Here is a 20,105-nt window from a genome sequence, read left to right as displayed (position 1 = left end):
AACATAAAACATAACATATAAAACAAAATCTGTCTTGGGATAAATTCCTCTTTTTTTTTAAAATCAATATTAAAGTTGGAACAAAGCAGATAATGGCATGCAATGCACATCGAGTAACTAAGTTAAACTTTACCATAACCAGAAAGAAATGGCTTGCAGAACATATTAATTGGATTAAACCAGTCTGAATGTAGAATTCTCCTTACAGAACAAGTCTCCACGAAAAAACATGACATTAGAGCTGAGCCATCTGGACAAGCCAAGCAGTAATCAAGTCATCTGTCAAATCTAATCTAACATTACAGTTTTGTGCCCCCCTTTAAGAAAGCCAAACGTTCCTGATTGTCCATGTTTGTGTAACCCACTCTACAAATTCCGTTCCCAAATGTTCTTTGTCTTTAACACATAAAACACACCTACGCCAGCCTTAATGTATGAAAAGGCCCTGTTATATAAGCAAGCACCCTCCATTTCTCTTCCTTCCTTGAAACAGAAACAAACATTACTATTAAAATGTGTTGAGCTAATCACAAATGATCAAAGCCAAAAAGAAATCTAATGAGTCAGCAGATTTAGTCACTCCAGAGACTTAGGTCAAATTGTACAAATATTAACTTGATTGGTTATTATGGCCAGTTTATGGGGATTTCTAAGTGCAATGACTTCCATTTGAAACACTGACACAAAGGCAAGCATACTTGGCCCATTTAACCGGGCCAATCTGAGCACTTTAAAGGCTGGCACCGGTCCAAAAGCACTCAGTGTCAGCCTTAATATGAACTGATCCTCCTTCAAGCCAGTTTGGTAATGTACTGCTATTAGATCACACACCGATAGCATAAGCTCCAATGTACTTCCTACTCTACAAACATGCACACATAAAATAATACAATTAAAATCCAAAATTTTACATAATATATGTAATTTGTAATAATAATGTTATTTTTCATTTTATAATGTTATTAATTATAAAAAGAACAACAAAATGTTTTATTATTATTGGATGCATAATTAAATTGCATCAGTGTATTTGCATTTAGCACCATTTAGCTTACAACTAAAAATGAGTTGTTATTCAACTATTTAACACTACCTATATGTTAATTAGAAATTTCGAAATAAAATTTATCAAAAAAATAGACAGTGAAACCAAAGATCATACTCAAACATCAGCTCCGTTTAAGTTTCTACTTATTAAATGGACCATTTATGGACCAACATAAGGCTAAAGAGTCCAAATAGCACCTACATGAGAGGAGGGAACCACCGAGCCTCTTCTGACAGCAGATGTACTGTAGAAGTCCATCCTGGTCTTTAGGTGCACTTGTAACAAGTGCGCTAGAGCCGTTCGCATCAGCTCCCAAACTGCCATCAATGACTCCATGAGATCTCAGAGAGAGCAGCATGTTGTTCTGGCTATTCCCAAGCAAACACTGCTGTGGTAAAATAAGACCGGACCAATAGGCTGGCAGTTAGACGCTCAGCCACAATGTTCACAGAGCAGGATGTGGTTCACTTATTGCACTTTCCGGACCTGATCAATTATTCATGCCTGGATGGGCGAAGGGTAAAGCGGTCAATGTTACAATCACATCACAACTATTACGATCAGGTGGGAGGAGAAAAACATGAATGTATTTGTAGGCTTAACCCTTTCGAGAAAAAGATAGCAAGAGACGCAGATACAGAAGGACGATTTTTTTTTTTTTACACGATGGATCAAAGGTGTCTCAGGAAGTCTTTTTAAACACTGACAGGGAGTGCTTGTCTTAAAAGCCACAGGATCAAATAATGGGCATGAAATCAAGTTATCGGATGATGTCATCAACAACTAATAGCAACTGGGCAGCTTTCATTTCACAGAGTATGATCATCTGTAAAAATTCACACCACACATTAGGACCACAATGAGTTCAAGGGAGGAAAAACAAACACTGCTTTCCTCTGAAACTTGATTGTGTCGCTGTTAGACAGTGTAGACAAATACTCAATATATATAGGATCTCATTTTCTACAATTTATTTTAGTAAAATTTTTTGCACTATTTATCATTTTCTAACCCCAAATTTTTTAGGTTAGACTCAATTATATATAGGATCTCATTTTCAACTATTTATTTTAGTTTATTTTTTTGCACTATTTATTATTTTCTAACCCCAAATCAGGCTTCGATTTCGGCGATGAGTTCGAAACTGCATTGATTGTACAGAGCTCAGCTTACAGTGAAAGGAATAGTTTAGTCATTGTGTCGTTCAAAACCTGTGTTACTTTCTTCTGTGGAACAAAACATATATTTTAAAGATTATTTTGGTCCATACAATACAAATTAATAAATGCAAAACAACATTGGCCCCATTGACTTCCATTGTATCGACCCAAAAAAATATTTCGTGTTCTACAGAATAAATAAAGTCATACAGATTTGGAACAAAATGAGGGTAAGTAAAAGTGACAGAACATTCATTTTTGGCTGAAGATCTCTAACATTCAAACAGCCACATTAAACCGTCACATTAACCCATAAATGCTCTAGGTGTGACAAAGTAACAGAAAGCAGCTGATTGACAAATGTCCCACCGCGCTCATGGTTGGTCTGGCCAAAAATGAATTTTTTGTGTGAAGTGATCGTTCAAATCCCTAAACATATGAGCAATAATAATAATAATTGGGATATTACCCTTAGAAAGCACCATTAATTGTGCCCAAAGGCTTGACAATCAGTCCAGGATTGATACACCACCTGTTCTTGAAAGACAAGACAACTTTTTCTTCCTCTATGTTTTACAGCAACATTTGGGGAAAACAAACATCATCTGACACACAGCCCCAGTCACCTTGTAAATACAACACACAAATCCCCTTATCACTCATATGAGTCGCACAACACGGACGCAAGCCTTCCAATTAATTCCACAGTTGTGGTTCCGCAAATGGGAAATTAGAGTCAAGGGCTGCATAATTTTAAGACGAGGAAGCAAACGATAAGTCCTCTAGCTCTAAACTGATTCTGATCGTATATTGAGCAGGTCAGTGAACCGGTTAAATGTGATGTTATTAAAGCAATTTACATGAGTCAAAAGAAATGTTATATGTCAACGCATACAGAATCAAGGTTTCGGTATCAGTGGTAGAAAGCTCAAGACGTCAAACAAGACTATCTGTGTGTTTGCAGACATATAACGAATATAGTGTCATGGTTTTGGCGAGTCTCGTTACTCAGGGCTCTAAGTCTGGTATGATATGGGGGACTGGGACCTAAAAATAGTAGTAGTAGTTACCAGGTTCTACTTACTACAACTTGCTTAAAATCTTTGTCCATCTAGTAACACATTCTATCATGCCCACATAGATATGATAACCTCCAATGTAAAAATCAAACAAAAACCAAACTATACAAAACTAAACAAAAACTAAACACAAAACAAAATACTACAAGTTACTGGGTTCTACATATTACAACTTGCTCAAAATATTTACAGTCTATCATGTCCACACAGATATGAATTTAAAAAAAGACTCCAATTTAAAAATAAAGTAAACAACTAAAATAAGAGTTTGTGTTTTTATGTGTTTTGTTTTAACTAGTAATGCTACTGGCCCTAGATCAGCTGTTTTGTGCACAAGATGTTGATGTTTTCAGTGTTCTGCATTACCCCAGAGATACTAGATAGCATCACCTGATCCCACTTCAGCTCTGTGGAGGGTAAATGAATGCAGTGGCAGGAATGGGCTGCAAAACCACTGGGAGGCTTTTTGATGCAATGTTTCCCAATAAAAGAAACTCTGCTTGGAAACAGTTCTGCCATTTGTAGTCCAAATGAACAAACCCACCACTGAACAAGTGCAGAGTGTAAACAATTATATTTAGTACTTCTTAAATAAGCTAACAAGCTAACTATAAGCTAAATAAGCTAACTTTTATCCAAAGACATCCTGTTAAAAATCGCAGTCCATACCATGCAACTTATGCTGAGATAACGGCTATCGTCAAACTAGCTTCGTTACATTGTGTAGACACGTCATTTACACTTTTGACAAAAAAATTAATTGACATGGGAAAACTGTATTATCTTGGAAAGGCAAAATCAAATGGAGAAAAACCTACAGGATAAGCAAGATGTGAGAATTGCGGGTAACAGAGAAAAGACTGACTCAGCACACAGAGCTGAAACAAGGACACATTTCCCTGAGAAAAACAGAACAGCTCTTGGATCGTTATGGACAATCCGTTTCAGACATTTAATGGTTTTCCGTGATAAACTTGGCATGGCTGTGCTGTTAACCTCAGCAAAGAAGTGTGGAGAGGTTAAGTGGTTTGACTGGATGAAATCCGTCAGTTTTCACAATAAACATACCTTAACAAGTATTTTGGTTTGACATTCAACAAATTCAATTCCAGAATTAAGTTTCTGTCATGGCTTGAGGAAACTTGCAAATTGCTATGAACTTATGCTAGATGGCCATGTACCTTTCTTGCATGCAATTCAACAAGAATTTTAAAACTCTACATCTACAAAATTATAAACAAATAAAGTGCAAAGAATGGCGTGTTTTTGTTTTATGCTATTCAATTGATGAAGGTGCTGTAAAATGAATCGTTATCGTAATTGCACAATACTGTGGTATTTTGTACATGCAACTTAGTTTTATTGTTAAAAAAGCATTTCACTCATTTGAACAAATTTACCATTAATACAGATGCTCTATCCATTGCATCTGACATGTTTGCTCACTGACGCCCCAACTCAAAATCTTTCCCCACTCATAATTACAATTTTGTATTTCCGACATGATTTGAATGCACCGTTAAATGTTAAGTAAATCTGCGTCACTAGTGGCAACAAACAGAAGTGCAAAAAATAATGATTGCCAAATGCCATTGGTCAGACAAACTGATCATTCCTGCCCTAAAACTCATGCAATTGGTTGAGTCTGCGAACGGTGCACTTTAAATCAAGCACTACACCTTTAGAATCTGTAGCTAAAGTGTTGATGAAGCCAAATAGTCAAACCATAATTATGATAAACAAACAACATATTACACGCTGTGGTGCTCACACAGATAATGCTTGTTTCTAAGACAGAATATGACAAGCAAGCATCAGCATAACAACTCCTGATCCAGACCTTTACAAAGATCAGATTTTTAAAAAGGTTAAATGTGTCTTCATATAAAAAAAAAAAGGTATATTTAGCTTTATTCATAACCATTGTACTACATACCATAAGCACATTACGGTTTGTCTGAACCCAAAAGTGACAATTTAGTCCTGGAAAAGAGTTGTACCACACCAAAGTACCTGACTGCCCCTGCTGGGAGTCTCTCATAGTTAAAGCCCCTTCCCTCCCCAGCAAACTCACTCCTCAAGATGATCTCAGTGCGGCTGATCTTCTGCGGGAAGCGGTACACTCTGGGGGCTGGCATGATGGACAGGTGCCTGCAGGCCTGCCTTTCTGCTCTGATGCTCTGAACCCAGACCAAGTCCCTCTGGGAGAGTTGTGGTAGAGATACTGAGCTCTAATGTTGTATTACCTGAGTCCGACTCCAACAAGAAAAATCGAAGAATAAATCTATATAAATAAGCTCAGAACTCGAAATGACGCAATAGTTCCAAAGCAACAAACCTAACCTGCAGCCTGGAAGAACTTAAGAAGCGGCAAGACGAGCTCTGCAGCTATTGAGAAAAATTTAGAGGAAACCCTTCTGCAACGAGGACTAGTAAGAGTCTGGGGCAAGAGAATGATCTCATTGATAAAAAGTGTTCGGGCCGCCAACGTCATCTTTCCCACCTTAGCTGTTGGAGCAATTGGGTGGTCATGTGGTGTCAAGTCAGAAAACAAACACATACCAGACACGGGGTCCACCCCACCCCTTTTAAGCCATATTCAGGCTCCACAGCCAGAAAAACAAACTCTTTTTGGCTCAGGAATGTTCTGTCCTGCTATTTCCCCACAGAGGAACCAGGTCTCAAAAGATAAACACCTGTCCTGCCAAACTGTGAAGTCTGAAAACAGGACGACCTTCATTTAGACCTCGAGACGCAGACGCAGCAGGCTCCTGGGGGTCTACGTCTGGACGGGGTGAAAAGCCTGCTTTGTTCTGACATGGATGAGTTCATGCAATCCCACATATTTCACGACTGTCAACAGGTCATCATAAGACAGTATTTATACATGGAAAGGTGGCACAAAACCTTAACTCATGACCTTCTTACATGTTGTGGTTAAGCTACTCGTCTAGGCAGGATGATATATGGAAGCTAGTGACCAATACCTAAAATTAGAGCTCCATTTGAAAATACATGATCACATGTATAAGTTATAACAGTTACCAGGCACAGTTTCTGTGAAATATAACAACTTTTCTGACTATACAAAGTTATTTTCCTTGTGCTTCTAGTTTTCCTATCAGAATTTTCCTTCCTCAATCTTTCCATTTCAGAAGTGATTAAATGAAGTTCAGGACAAGAGCCATGTGAGCCATCTGGACTTATAAAGATCAGATTTTTCCCATTTTAGGTAAAAAAAAAAATAATAAAAAAAAAAAATCACTGTGCATTATTCTGAAAACTACATAGGAGGGAACTTGTGGCTTAAAGGGTTAGTTCACCTAAAAATGAAAATTCTGTCAATTAATCACCCTCAAATCGTTCCAAACCCACAAGACTTTCGTTCATCTTCGGAACACAAATTAAGATATTTTAATAAAATCTGTGGGCTCTCGGTCCCTCCATTGCCAGCTACGCAACTACCACTTTGAAGCTTCAGAAAGTTCATAAAGGGATCGTAAAACAAATCCATTTGAATAAGCGGTTTAGTCCAACTTTTCCTGAAGAGACACAATCGTGTTTATGATGAACAGATTGAATTTAGGATTTTATTCACATATAAACATTCATCAGCGAACATAAACAGAGGCTCAACCCGAATCTGTCTGACGCGCGAGAAAAAAACTCTTGTGGAAGCTCAAACGTGTTGCGTAACACGAGAATGAACCTCATTGGTTCTTGTGGAAGCTCAAACGTGGAGAATGAACATCATTGGTTCTTGTGGAAGCTCAAACGTGCTGCGTAACACAAGAATGAACATCATTGGTTCTTGTGGAAGCTCAAACGTGCTGCGTAACACGAGAATGAACATCAATGGTTCTTGTGGAAGCTCAAACGTGCTGCGTAACACGAGAATGAACCTCATTTGTGGAAGCTCAAACGTGCTGCGTAACACGACAATGAACATCATTGGTTCTTGTGGAAGCTCAAACGTGGAGAATGAACATCATTGGTTCTTGTGGAAGCTCAAACATGCTGCGTAACACGATAATGAACATCATTGGTTCTTGTGGAAGCTCAAACGTGCTGCGTAACATGAGAATGAACATCATTGGTTCTTGTGGAAGCTCAAACGTGCTGCGTAACACGAGAATGAACATCATTGGTTCTTGTGGAAGCTCAAACGTGCTGCGTAACACGAGAATGAACATCATTGGTTCTTGTGGAAGCTCAAACGTGCTGCGTAACACGAGAATGAACATCATTGGTTCTTGTGGAAGCTCAAACGTGCTGCGTAACACGAGAATGAACCTCATTTGTGGAAGCTCAAACGTGCTGCGTAACACGAGAATGAACATCATTGGTTCTTGTGGAAGCTCAAACGTGGAGAATGATCATCATTGGTTCTTGTGGAAGCTCAAACATGCTGCGTAACACGAGAATGAACATCATTTGTGGAAGCTCAAACGTGCTGCGTAACACGACAATGAACATCATTGGTTCTTGTGGAAGCTCAAACGTGGAGAATGATCATCATTGGTTCTTATGGAAGCTCAAACATGCTGCGTAACACGAGAATGAACATCATTGGTTCTTGTGGAAGCTCAAACGTGCTGCGTAACACGAGAATGAACATCATTGGTTCTTGTGGAAGCTCAAACGTGCTGCGTAACACGAGAATGAACATCATTGGTTCTTGTGGAAGCTCAAACGTGCTGCGTAACATGAGAATGAACATCATTGGTTCTTGTGGAAGCTCAAACGTGCTGCGTAACACGAGAATGAACATCATTGGTTCTTGTGGAAGCTCAAACGTGCTGCGTAACACGAGAATGAACCTCATTGGTTCTTGTGGAAGCTCAAACGTGCTGCGTAACACGAGAATGAACATCATTGGTTCTCGCACGTCAACTGATGTGTGAGTTGATTCATGTTTAATGTGAATAAAAGCCTAAATTCAATCTGTTCATCATATAAAGCGATTAAGTCTCTTCCAAAAAATTTTGACTAAACCGCTCAATTCATATATGGATTAGTTTTACAATCTCTATGAACGTTTTGAAGCGTCAAAGTGGTTTGGGGGTTTTTCATTTTTGATTAAACTATCCCTTTAAGAATCTGCACAGCCGAAATGCTTATTAAATTACTATACATATTGCATAGTCTTGCTCATTAGGCACATTCATCTGGTTTTAAAATCTTGTTTACTTACTATTTTTTACTGGGAAAAAAAGGAGACAAAAAATACTCATGAAGAATTGCACAATACATTGGTACCACATTAGTTATCGGCTGATATTAGACTTTCTTTTTTTAATTGGTTGGTATCAGTCAGTATTTTATATTGTGCATAGTCTTTTCAATCCCATTAGATTTTTGCATAGGATTATAATTTTTGTGTCATTTAACGGTTATCGGCCATAGGATGAACATAACTATCGCCTTATTGTATCAGCCAGAAATGTTTTATTTGTGCATCTCGATTAAAATATATTGAATGAAAAGTTCAATAACAGTCCACATTGCCAAAGTGTTAGATAAAGAAGACAAGGTCTTATTCCTCACTGAGATGTCACAGCGTGAGAAATCACACTGCTTCAGCTAAGCCAGGGTATTGGAGGAGCTTAACCAACAGCAACTAAATTACACAACTCCTGCCGGCCCGTCAGCAATACAACAAACTTCACATCCGAGTCCTAAACCACAAACACCTGCATGTCTGTGCCAGTAAGCAATCATTCCTTTGTTCACAAATTCCAAGCAGTCATGTCAAGGTGGGAGATAAACAAAAAAACAATAGTGAAGAAAGCGTAAAGTTTACAATAATTAAACTCAATTTACCCGTGGGAAAGATAAAAGGTCACATTTCTCATGTACACTCCTCAGGCGGATTGTCTGGTTTGGACAGGTTGATTTCTAAAGGACAAACACGTTCATACATTTACCTCACCAATACATCAATCAGCACATCCATCACGCCTGCATGTATATATAGTCCATGTTGCCAAGAGCTCTATGGCTGTCTGCCCTACAAGAGCTCCTCGGTCATGCTGGCAACAGCATTTATATAAAAACTCACAAAATCTCACACAGTCCATGGCTCCAGTGTCAGGGTAACATCACCCAGGCATGTGACTCTGTGTTGCACATTACACCCAACTAAAATTAGCAGACACATTCTAGGGGTTTGGAAAAAAAGGGCTTTTGATTCTCCTGGACCCCTCAACCAGCATATACGCGTGCGGATGACATGCTGCACATAAAACTACACAACATATATACACAAACTTCTTCAAAGTGGATCACCGGTACCTAAACATATGCAACGGGATGACGCACAACAATAAAACACAAACAGGCCACAAACATTCCGGTCAGGCCATGTAAACATACTACCTGACGTGACGCTCCAAAAATACAAACACAGCAACTAGAGTCTTAAAAAAAAGAGATGACTGCATTGTTATTCCACCTGAGTCTGTGATTAGACACAGTGTAAAAGACAGTGGATCACATTCTGTGGCATGTGGTACTTGACAAGTATTAGCCCACCTGAGGTCATGAATATGCCTAGAAAACACCGGCTGACATGATTTATTAACAAGTCTGCCTAGTAACACTGCAATACCCTATGCGATCAACAGGGGGCGCATTGTAATTTTACGAGTCTCTTTTTTTCTCTTCAGTGCGAGTATGCCAAGTTTGTTAATAAATAACACCAAATAGCTAAGAGCTAAATTGTTTAAAACAAATCAATTGTTTGTTTTTTGTTTGATTTTTTGCCTGCCAGTGCCTTAATTTTCTAAATTACTTGGCTGGTGATTTATTCAAAGTATGTAAATAAATGTGAGTGAAAGAGTCATGAAGGTTTTTAATGCATAAATACTGTAATTTGACAAAATGTGTTGCCAAACAAACGTCTACAAATCTCAAAGCACTCAAACATGCACCAAAGGTTAATTGCATCTTGACAACTTCATTCAGAGCTTCAGTAAAAGAGCTAATACACATACTGCAAACAAGTTCACTTAGAGACCTGGATACAAACTGCAGTAGTAGTTAGTTAGATGGCTCTAACAGAACTGAGCGCAGCCATTTAGCCCTAACGCAGCTGTACACAGCTTAATGTTGACAATGGAGTGAATTAAAGGGGGAGCCAATTACGCCTTTCTGTTTTGGCTCAGTCATTTGGGATCCTACTGCTGGCTGGTTAGCGCAGTTTAACACACTCCCCAAAAATACGGCCTCCATGCCAGGTACCTACAGGCAATAGCAAATTCAGCAGAGATAGTGCAGTGCACACAACAGTGCTAGGGAGCGATGCTACTAACGTAACTACATTTGGTAGGTAGCATGACAGTAGTTCAGTGGTTTTCAAAACAGTACATCTTTTCCAGTTACAAGCTGCTTTTTCTAAAATCACAGCATCACTGTTTATCTTGTCTCTTACCGCATTTCACACTTTTAACCCAACCAAATAGTCAATAATAAAACACGTTGTCCTATAAATTACCCCTTGCTCGTTTTTATGTAACATTGGAAAAATCTGATTAAATTTGAGTGAACCATTCATTAAAACGATTCATAAGTGAAACGGTTCAGAAATTATTTACAGAATTATTTACAGAATCATCCAATACACATTTTTAGGGAGCAAATTTAGTTAAAGGGATACTCCACTTTAAAATGAAAATTCTGTCATCATATACTCACCCTCATGTTGTTTCAAACCTGTATGAATTTCTTTCTTCTGCTGAACAGAAAGGAAGATATTTAGAAGAATATCAGTAACCAGACAGTTTCTGGTCCCATTGACTTCCATAGTAGGAAAAAATATATACTATGGAAGTCAATGGTACCAGAAACTGTCTGGTTACTGATATTCTTCTAAATATCTTCCTTTCTGTTCAGCAGAAGAAAGAAATTCATACAGGTTTGAAACAACATGAGGGTGAGTATATGATGACAGAATTTTCATTTTAAAGTGGAGTATCCCTTTAAAAGCTGCTGTTCAGCACTATAAATTGTAATTCAGTAATATAAATTATTGTGTTTTTATCTGTATTTTTTGTATTATACACACACACAGACAGACACACAACTACTCAAAAGTTTGGGGTCAGCTTTTTTTTCTTTCTTTTTTTTAAAGAAATTAATACTTTAATTCAGAAAGGATGCATTACATTTATAATGTTTTAAAATTCAGCAAGGACGCATTACATTTATAATGTCTTAGAAATATTTTGTAACATTGTGAATGTTACTAAAACATTTAAATTTGTTTGTTCTTTTAAACATTGAATAAACAACATGAATATATAGCCTGAAAAAAATTATCAAGGTGTCCATAAAAATGTTTTAAAAAACAAAATAATAATAATAATAATAATGGCTGTTGAAAATTCAGCTTTGCCATCACAGGAATAAAATACATTTTAAAATATATTAAAATAGAACAAGATTTTTATTGTAATTTCACAATATTAATGTTCTTTACTGCATCTTTGGTCAAATAATTGCAGCTTTGGACATAACGGAATAAAAATAGTGCCGGTAACTGCTGTGTTCTGTTATTAGCTTGTAGTGTAGCTAATTCATTTTCAAAAGTGCAGCTTGTTGAACTACCTCAAATTATGAATAGCTAGTAGTGTCCCCAACACTGGCACGAAGTACAACTAAATGTAAACTTATCTTCTAAAAAGGGAGAAAGTAGACGATAACGAAGGAGGAGAGGACGAGAGGGATCAGAAGTAAAAAGAAAGCTGCAAGGCAGATGAGAGGAGGGAGAAACGAAAATCCCAAAGGCAAAACTTCTATGTTAAAGACTTGTCTCCCCACAAGGCAACAGGAGATGAGCAGACATTTCTCCAGGTCTGTGGGGTCTAAAAGTCGGATTCAAATGAAAATTTCACAGTAAACAGCATTTTACTTACATAGTTAATTCACTGTTTTTTGGATCGCAACAGTCAGAAGATTTGGACCGCTAGGATATCCGCACATCAGCAAAGTATGCATAATTAACATCGCTTTGCATAATTAACTGCCGTGCTCAGGTAATTAATAGACAGTAATAAGGCCACAGAGTCTGAAGCTTCCTGTGGCGATAACAGGAGCCAAGCGCAGTGACTAGATAACTTTCCATGGCGAGATTAGCGAGACAAAGTACTGAAGGTCATGGAAAATGGCAACAGTCACAGTTTCTACATTGCTTGAATTGAATATGGTCTCAAAAATTCCCTTTCTCCCTTCTCAGATACAAAGAAAAAGAAATAACAGAACTATGGAAAATAAAGCAAATTCTGATAGTGGTACTTTTACACAAACAAACAAAAATACTGTGGTGGTAAAATTTGAGGATGGACAAACTCTAAATTTACATTACCTACAGAAAAGAAATGCTGTTCAGCAAATATAAGGAACACAACCGAGTGGATCAAATGAATCAGTGAATCATTTTCTAGGGTTAGTTCATCTGGATGCATTATCCGAACGAATTGACTCACTGAATTAATCGCTAACTATCTGAAAGAGACATTCTAATTTTATTAGATTTGATTGTCTTGCTACTGTGCATCACTACTCTTTGGAAAAAAGCTTGTTACTGGAAAGGATAGATTATTTTGAAAAGAGGAGAGAAAATAAGTTAGTAGCATTGCAACTAAACTCTCTTACGCTGCTTAGAACCAGTGTTGTTATTGTTAACTAAAACTAGTAAAATAGTTATTTGTTTACTGAAATAAATCTGAAATAAAATATAAATATTAGATGAAAAATGTAAAAGAAAATGAGAAATGTTGCCTTGGCAACTAACTGATTTTTTTTTTTTTTTTTTAAGTTTAAGTTAATCAAACTGTGACATTCATATTTGTTCTATGCATCACTGAAACATTGTTTTCCAATAATGAAATCCAACTTTTGCTGAAATCAATTCAAACAATCCTTTAAAAAGCATACTTGCCTCAAACACAGCATGGGGTTAACAGAATGACCTTACTATTGTGATTCACTGTAGAACAGAGAGCAGCTCAATATGCAACAGTTAAGAACTCACTGATCAGCCATATCTCAGAGACAAGCAGAGTCCAGTCCACAAAACAAAGCATCATCTGTTTTCTAAAGGCAAACAACCTCAGCAATGAACTGCCCTGCCACGCTGAGAACATTGAGCTCGGTATGTGGATGACCGACTGCTGAGCCAGGGTCTCAGACAGAAGAGGAAAAAGGGCAGAAAATGACACGTGTGTGAGCACATGCAGACGCAACCACTGCAGATGAATGGATTTCAAGCAGAGTGTTATTCACAAGCCGAGGCACCTCCCCCTAAACCCAATCAGCACAAACAGAGGTAACCCAGACTCTCTCTCTCTCTCTCATAAACACGCATACAAAACAAAACCCCCTGTAAGCAGGCCCTGTTTGCTAAATTACAATTAATTGAGCACAATAGGCTGAGTCTGGCTCCAAATGTGACCTCACTCACTGGGCACAGACCAGAACAAAATTCAATTCTGCAGGGCTCACCAGCACCACACACAAAACAGTAACAGAACATTTACTAATTAGACTGTTTTAGATAGATTTGGTGTCTGACATAAAATAAAAACACAAAGTGAAGATTTTGTAATCTGCAGCATCAGCAATCTTATGCGTTACAGTGCATTACAGTGATTTTACCAGGACTAAGGGCCGATGTTACTGTGGCAAAAATCACTTTTCAAATGGTGTCAACAGTAATATGACACAGGATGTACTTGATAAAATCCTCGTAACAATTTGCACTAACACATTTTAAGTCAATTTTACTGCTACTGCTCTGTACAACTGTTAAATTGTAATATATGTTAATTAAATATATGTTAAATTAAATCAATTAAATATAATTAAGTAATATCAACTTAACTAAGCAAATTTAACAAATTTAACTTTACTCAAACACTATTTCACTGAATTTAAACCACACTTTTAAAGTGTATGCTTTACTAAGAAACAAAGTAAATAATACAATAGAAATTGTATAGAGATTCCATACTGTATCTACATAATGAAAGTAACATGGCATCCGAACACAGAGACCTCAATACTTGGTACACAATACACAATGACTAACATTCGATAAATCGTTTTTTAGTATGAATGTGTCATTTTGAGTAGAAAATGAATCCAGATTGCACAAAATGGCAAGTTACCAAACCTAACAACAAAAGCAATGATAAAACGGTGTAAATAAAGCTGGAAAACAGTGAAAAATCAACCTTATTAATTATTCATGCTCCAGGGCATGATGGGAATACCAGTATTAGAAAAGTTGAGTAGGTTTTACTTAGTTTTATATCATTGATATTTACACTTTAATATCTACAAGCTTGAATTGAGTACAAATTTAGAATTTCCTTTGTTGTTTTTATTCTTGCCTGAACTAACTTTTTCATGTAGAAATTACATTTGTTTTGTTTTTTCTGTAGTATTTACTTCACCAAATAATTATTTTTATCAGTGTATATTTGTTTAGCCATTTGAATGGATTCAAGAAATGTAGCACTTTTATTAAAACAATTTTTTGATTTATCTTAATTTTAAAATTAATTAAGAGTCATAACCAAAGCTTTATTTCTAATAATCAGAACTATATATTTATTTAAAACTTTAAACAGATGATTCTGCAGAATTGCTTACAGTAGTTCCAAGATTATTCTTTGTATGATTTTTCCGAAGTGTCCGAGTATCACTTTTGGAATGCAGCGTAATAGTGCAATGTGCAAGTGTAACACAGAAGCCAGTTCACACAATTCGCACGTCATTAAGCTTTGCAAGCTGGTGTGAAAACAGCATTCTCACCTGCATCCTGAGAGTTCAGCACCTCCAGGGCATGCATCATGGCACTGGCAAATACATTGGCATCTTCTTTGCTGCCAAAGTTAAGGCCGTACACCTGCCGTGCATCTCGCCACTGGTGAAATGTTTGCGTGGCCTGGTTGTATTTCAGCCCCTTGGGAATGGCACAGTTTATTACCACCTGATGACAGAAGAGAACAGCATATATAAATTCGAATCAATGCTTGAATACCATTTGTTTGTAACTTAAAACTTAACTTAAAAGCTCAGAGGACTGTGAAGCATTACATATCCGCTAACAAGCCGAAAGGGAGCAGTCTATAACATTTCACAGATAAAATATGACACTAAACATGGTAAAAAAAAAACTTTTTTACATTTTTAAAAACAAACTATTTTAAAAAACACACACACATGAAAAAAGGGATATTTCACCCATAAAATGAAAATTCTGTCATTTACTCACCCTCAAGTTGTCCCAGACCAAACCTGTATGAATTTCTTTCTTCTGCTGAACACAATAGAAGATTTTTTGAAGAATATGGGAAGCCAAACAGTTGACGGTAGCCATTGACTTCCAAAGTATGGGGGAAAAAATCAAAAAAAGAAATGGCTACCATCAACTGTTTGGTTACTAACATTCTTCAACATATCTTCTGTGTTCAGCTAAAGACAGACATTCATACTAAAACTTGAGGATAAGTAAATGATGACAGACTTTTCATTTTTGGGTGAACTATCCCTTTAAAGTCTCATCTGTACTGGAGAAAATAAAACTCATGTTCAGTATGGCCAACATATTCCGTGTTTTGCAAAAACATAATTATGCAAAGTCACGTTTTACTCATGAGATCCAAGTCGCTAAAACTCAAGGCTTCAAAAGTTTCTAAAGTTTCTAAAACTTCTCAATAAACCACCACAAAGCAGAAACATCAGCATTACTTAAAGATGACAGATAACACTGCACTTCAGCGACCAAGACTCGTTCTCTAAAAGATTCACAAGGACGAACCAGAGATTTAAAAACTGCTGCAAGCAGCACCTCTATTCTTGTAGATAACAAAAAAGAAAAAGCATTTCTTTATAAGTTTCACAAAGGATGCTGAGGCCAGCTTGGCTCCAGACAAGTTTTACAGCATTAACACTAATTGGTAAATATGGTAACTGCAAATAGGTGGGAGATACTTAAAGGGGTCATATGATGCGATTTCTTGTTTTCCTTTGTCTTTAGTGTGTTATGTAGCTGTTAGTGCAAGTATAAGATCTGCTGAGTTACAAAGCTCAAAGTGTCAAACCTAAAGATATATTCTTTGTAAAAGTTAAGTTAAGGCTCAGCCACGCCTTCCTAAAACGCTTCGTTCAAACATGCCCCCACAAATCTACGTCAGTGTGTGGGGGCAGTTTCAGAACACCGCCCAAATGTATACGCAAAGAAAGGCGGCGTAACTTTTATTCTCGCTGTGTTATTGTTGCCGCCGCCGCCATGTCGTGGAGACACTGTGTTTTTCGTTATGAAAGCCAAACTACTTTGTTTGGCCTTCCAAAAAAGAACACAATTAGAAAACAGTGCTTAAGCTTTATTTACAACACTGCTCCAGAACAGTACAACCAAAATATTTGACTGTGCTGCGCATTTTTCGGAGGACTGTTTCCAGAACCTGTGAGAGTACAAGGCTGGCTGTACACAAAGGCTGATTCTAAAAAGTGGGCAATACAACACTGCGAGTACAGTCTGGCGCTTCTGGCTCACAGACACAGCCTGCAAGTATGTTTTCATATTTTAAGTATTTGCTACTGACTATTCAAACGCAAGTTTTGTGCAGTTTAGAGTAGCGCTTGCTTGTCATTTTTATGATCACAAATGCAGACATAGTTTTATATTTACATAATGTAAAATATGCGCAACGCATAAAAAGACAGTTTATATCATTATAATCAGTAATTATGTCCCTAATGAAATAACCTTACCTATCTGATACGATCTGGTCCAGTCGCGCTGACAAATTGATCAGCTTAGTCATCTGCATTTTCCGGTTCAGATTCGGGTTCTACCTGATAAGGTACAGTATACCGTATACCGTATACCAGTATACCGACAGTATAACCTGTCATCATTGCTTTGGGAGCTGATGTTCCAAATATGTTAAGGGGAGTGACATTTCCGTCACACGCTTAAGGTTTTTGGGCCAATCACAATGCACTGGATTGTTGGCCAATCAGAGCACACCGCACATTTCAGAACGATGAGCTTTGTAAAAATCGACACGTTTCAGATAGGCGGGGCATAGAGGAGCAACAATAATGTACAGTATGTGTAAAATAATGACTATTTTAACCTAAAACCACGTAAAAACATTGCATTTAACCAAATACTTAAAATAATCTTTTTAGAACCATCATTATGACCCCTTTAAATATCAAACACTTGACTGACTTCTTAAACTCTCCCAAAAGCATGTCCTCAACAGGGTGAATCTTTCTCAAAGCTTCTGTGGTAACTGGCTGTTTTCCCAGTCATTTCAATTTCTCATCCTTTTGACATCAATGTAATTATCATAAGAAGTGCAACTAATTAGCAAGCGTTATAAAAGGAACTGTGAACTGTAAGCCATCCTGTCACAACTGACGAGTGCAGAAAACTTCTCAGTTTTCTCAACACATTAATGAAACTGAGCAACAAGAATTAAAAACTGGGCCATGGTTCGATATATGCAACTTAGTCAAGTTTTTTGGACAGTTTTCCATTGTTTTTACTCAACATCAAAACATCTTTAAGTGGTAGTCGTTTCTTGCTAAACAGTATCATACAAAGTGAAAATGTGCATTAAAGACACTGATACGTATACAACTGCATTTAATGTGGGAAATGGTGTATATATATATATATATATATATATATATATATATATATACATATATATATATATACATATATACATACACACACACACACACACACACACAGAACAAAATTATAAAATGCAACACTTTTGTTTTTGCCCCCATTTTTCATGAGCTGAACTCAAAGATCTAAGACTTTTTCTATGTACACAAAAGGCCTATTTCTCTCAAATATTGTTCACAAATCTGTCTAAATCTGTATTAGTGAGCACTTCCCCTTTGCCCAAAAAATCCATCCACCTCACAGGTGTGGCATATCAAGATGATGATTAGACAGCATTATTGCACAGGTGTGCCTTAGGTTGGCAACAATAAGGCCACTCAAAAATGTGCAGTTTTACTGTATTTGGGGGTATGGGGGGGGTCTGAAAACCAGTCAGTATCTGGTGTGACCCTTCGCATAGAGTTGATCAGGTTGCTCATTGTGGCCTGTGGAATGTTGGTCCACTCCTCTTCAATGGCTGTGCGAAGTTGCTGGATATTGGCAGGACCTGGAACACGCTGTTGTATACGCCGAAACCCTTGGTCATCCCAAACATGCTCAGTGGGTGACATGTCCGGTGAGTATGCTGGCCATGCAAGAACTGGGATGTTATCAGCTTCCAGGAATTATGTACAGATCCTTGCAACATGGGGCCGTGCATTATCATGCTGCATGATGAGGTGATGGTTGTGGATGAATGGCACAACAATGGGCCTCAGGATCTCGTCACGGTATCTCTGTGCATTCAAAATGCCATCAATAAAATGCACCTGTGTTCGTTGTCCATAACATACCCCACCTCCGCCATGGGCCACTCGATCTACAACGTTGACATCAGCAAACCGCTCACCCACACGACGCCATACACGCTGTCTGCCATCTGCCCTGTACAGTGAAAACCGGGATTCATCCGTGAAGAGAACAACTCTCTAAAGTGCCAGACGCCATCGAATCTGATTATTTGCCCACTCAAGTCGGTTACGACGATGAACTGCAGTCAGGTCGAGACCCTGGTGAGGACGACGAGCATGCAGATGAGCTTCCCTGAGATGGTTTCTGACAGTTTGTGCAGAAATTCTTTGGTTATGCAAACCGATTGTTGCAGCAGCTGTCCGGGTGGCTTGTCTCAGATGATCTTGGAGGTGAAGATGCTGGATGTGGAGGTCCTGGGCTGGTGTGGTTACACGTGGTCTGCGGTTGTGAGGCCGGTTGGATGTACTGCCAAATTCTCTGAAACGCCTTTGGAGGCGGCTTATGGTAGAGAAATGAACATTCAGTTCACGGGCAACAGCTCTGGTGGACATTCCTGCTGTCAGCATGCCAATTGCACGCTCCCTCAAAACTTGAAACATCTGTGGCATTGTGCTGTGTGATAAAACTGCTATTTTTAGAGTGGCCTTTTATTGTGGCCAGCCTAAGGCACATCTACCGTAATCAGCATCTTGATATGCCACACCTGTGAGGTAGATGGATTATCTCGGTAAAGGAGAAGTGCTCAATAATACAGATTTAGACAGATTTGTGAACAATATTTGAGAGAAATAGGTCTTTTGTGTACATAGAAAAAATGTCTTAGATCTTTGAGTTCAGCTCATGAAAAATGGAGGCAAAAACAAAAGTGTTGCGTTTATAATTTTGTTCAGTGTATTTTTACATTTGTAAATGCATGTAATACATTATATATTTGTACACATATACACACACACACACACACACGCATATATATGATTAAATTTTTTAACCACTGGTAATATAGGCCTACATTTATAGGCCTATAGGCCCTGCTCAGCTTGCTACGGAGTGTTCTTCAATCTGTGCTAAGTGTCTACTAAATGACTAGTTACTGGCTCACTTGCAGGTATAGATCTTAAGACATTAGTCAGTTAGATGACAAGGCTATTATGGTAGGTCAAACGTAAAATGTGTGTTGACATTTGCCTTGTGTGTGGCACTTCAACGCTTTACTCATTTCAGTCATTAAACCACCATGAATAGCTCATCAACAAATGTCAGTAAGTTTCCTGAAGTAATCTGATACACTCCATCCTCAGATATCACTGTGATGATTGTGCCGTTCATGAATTATTAAAGTAACCAGGACTAAAAAGGCCTAGCTACTC

General features: G+C 37.8%; 1 protein-coding gene across 5 annotated transcripts in view; it reads right to left on the bottom strand.

The window, feature by feature from the left end:
• enah (ENAH actin regulator) overlaps positions 1–20,105 on the bottom strand; it is a 105,160-nt gene that overhangs the window by 34,907 nt on the left and 50,148 nt on the right. For all 5 annotated transcript variants that reach the window (XM_082148205.1, XM_082148204.1, XM_082148203.1 and 2 more), the window contains exon 3: positions 15,105–15,282. In XM_082148205.1, the coding sequence (XP_082004331.1) occupies positions 15,105–15,282 (178 nt within the window). The remainder of the gene's footprint in view (positions 1–15,104; positions 15,283–20,105) is intronic.

Source organism: Leuciscus leuciscus, assembly GCF_965113295.1.
Source record: "Leuciscus leuciscus genome assembly, chromosome: 19".
Taxonomy (NCBI): Eukaryota; Metazoa; Chordata; class Actinopteri; order Cypriniformes; family Leuciscidae; genus Leuciscus; species Leuciscus leuciscus.
This window is presented reverse-complemented; position numbering and strand designations above follow the sequence as displayed.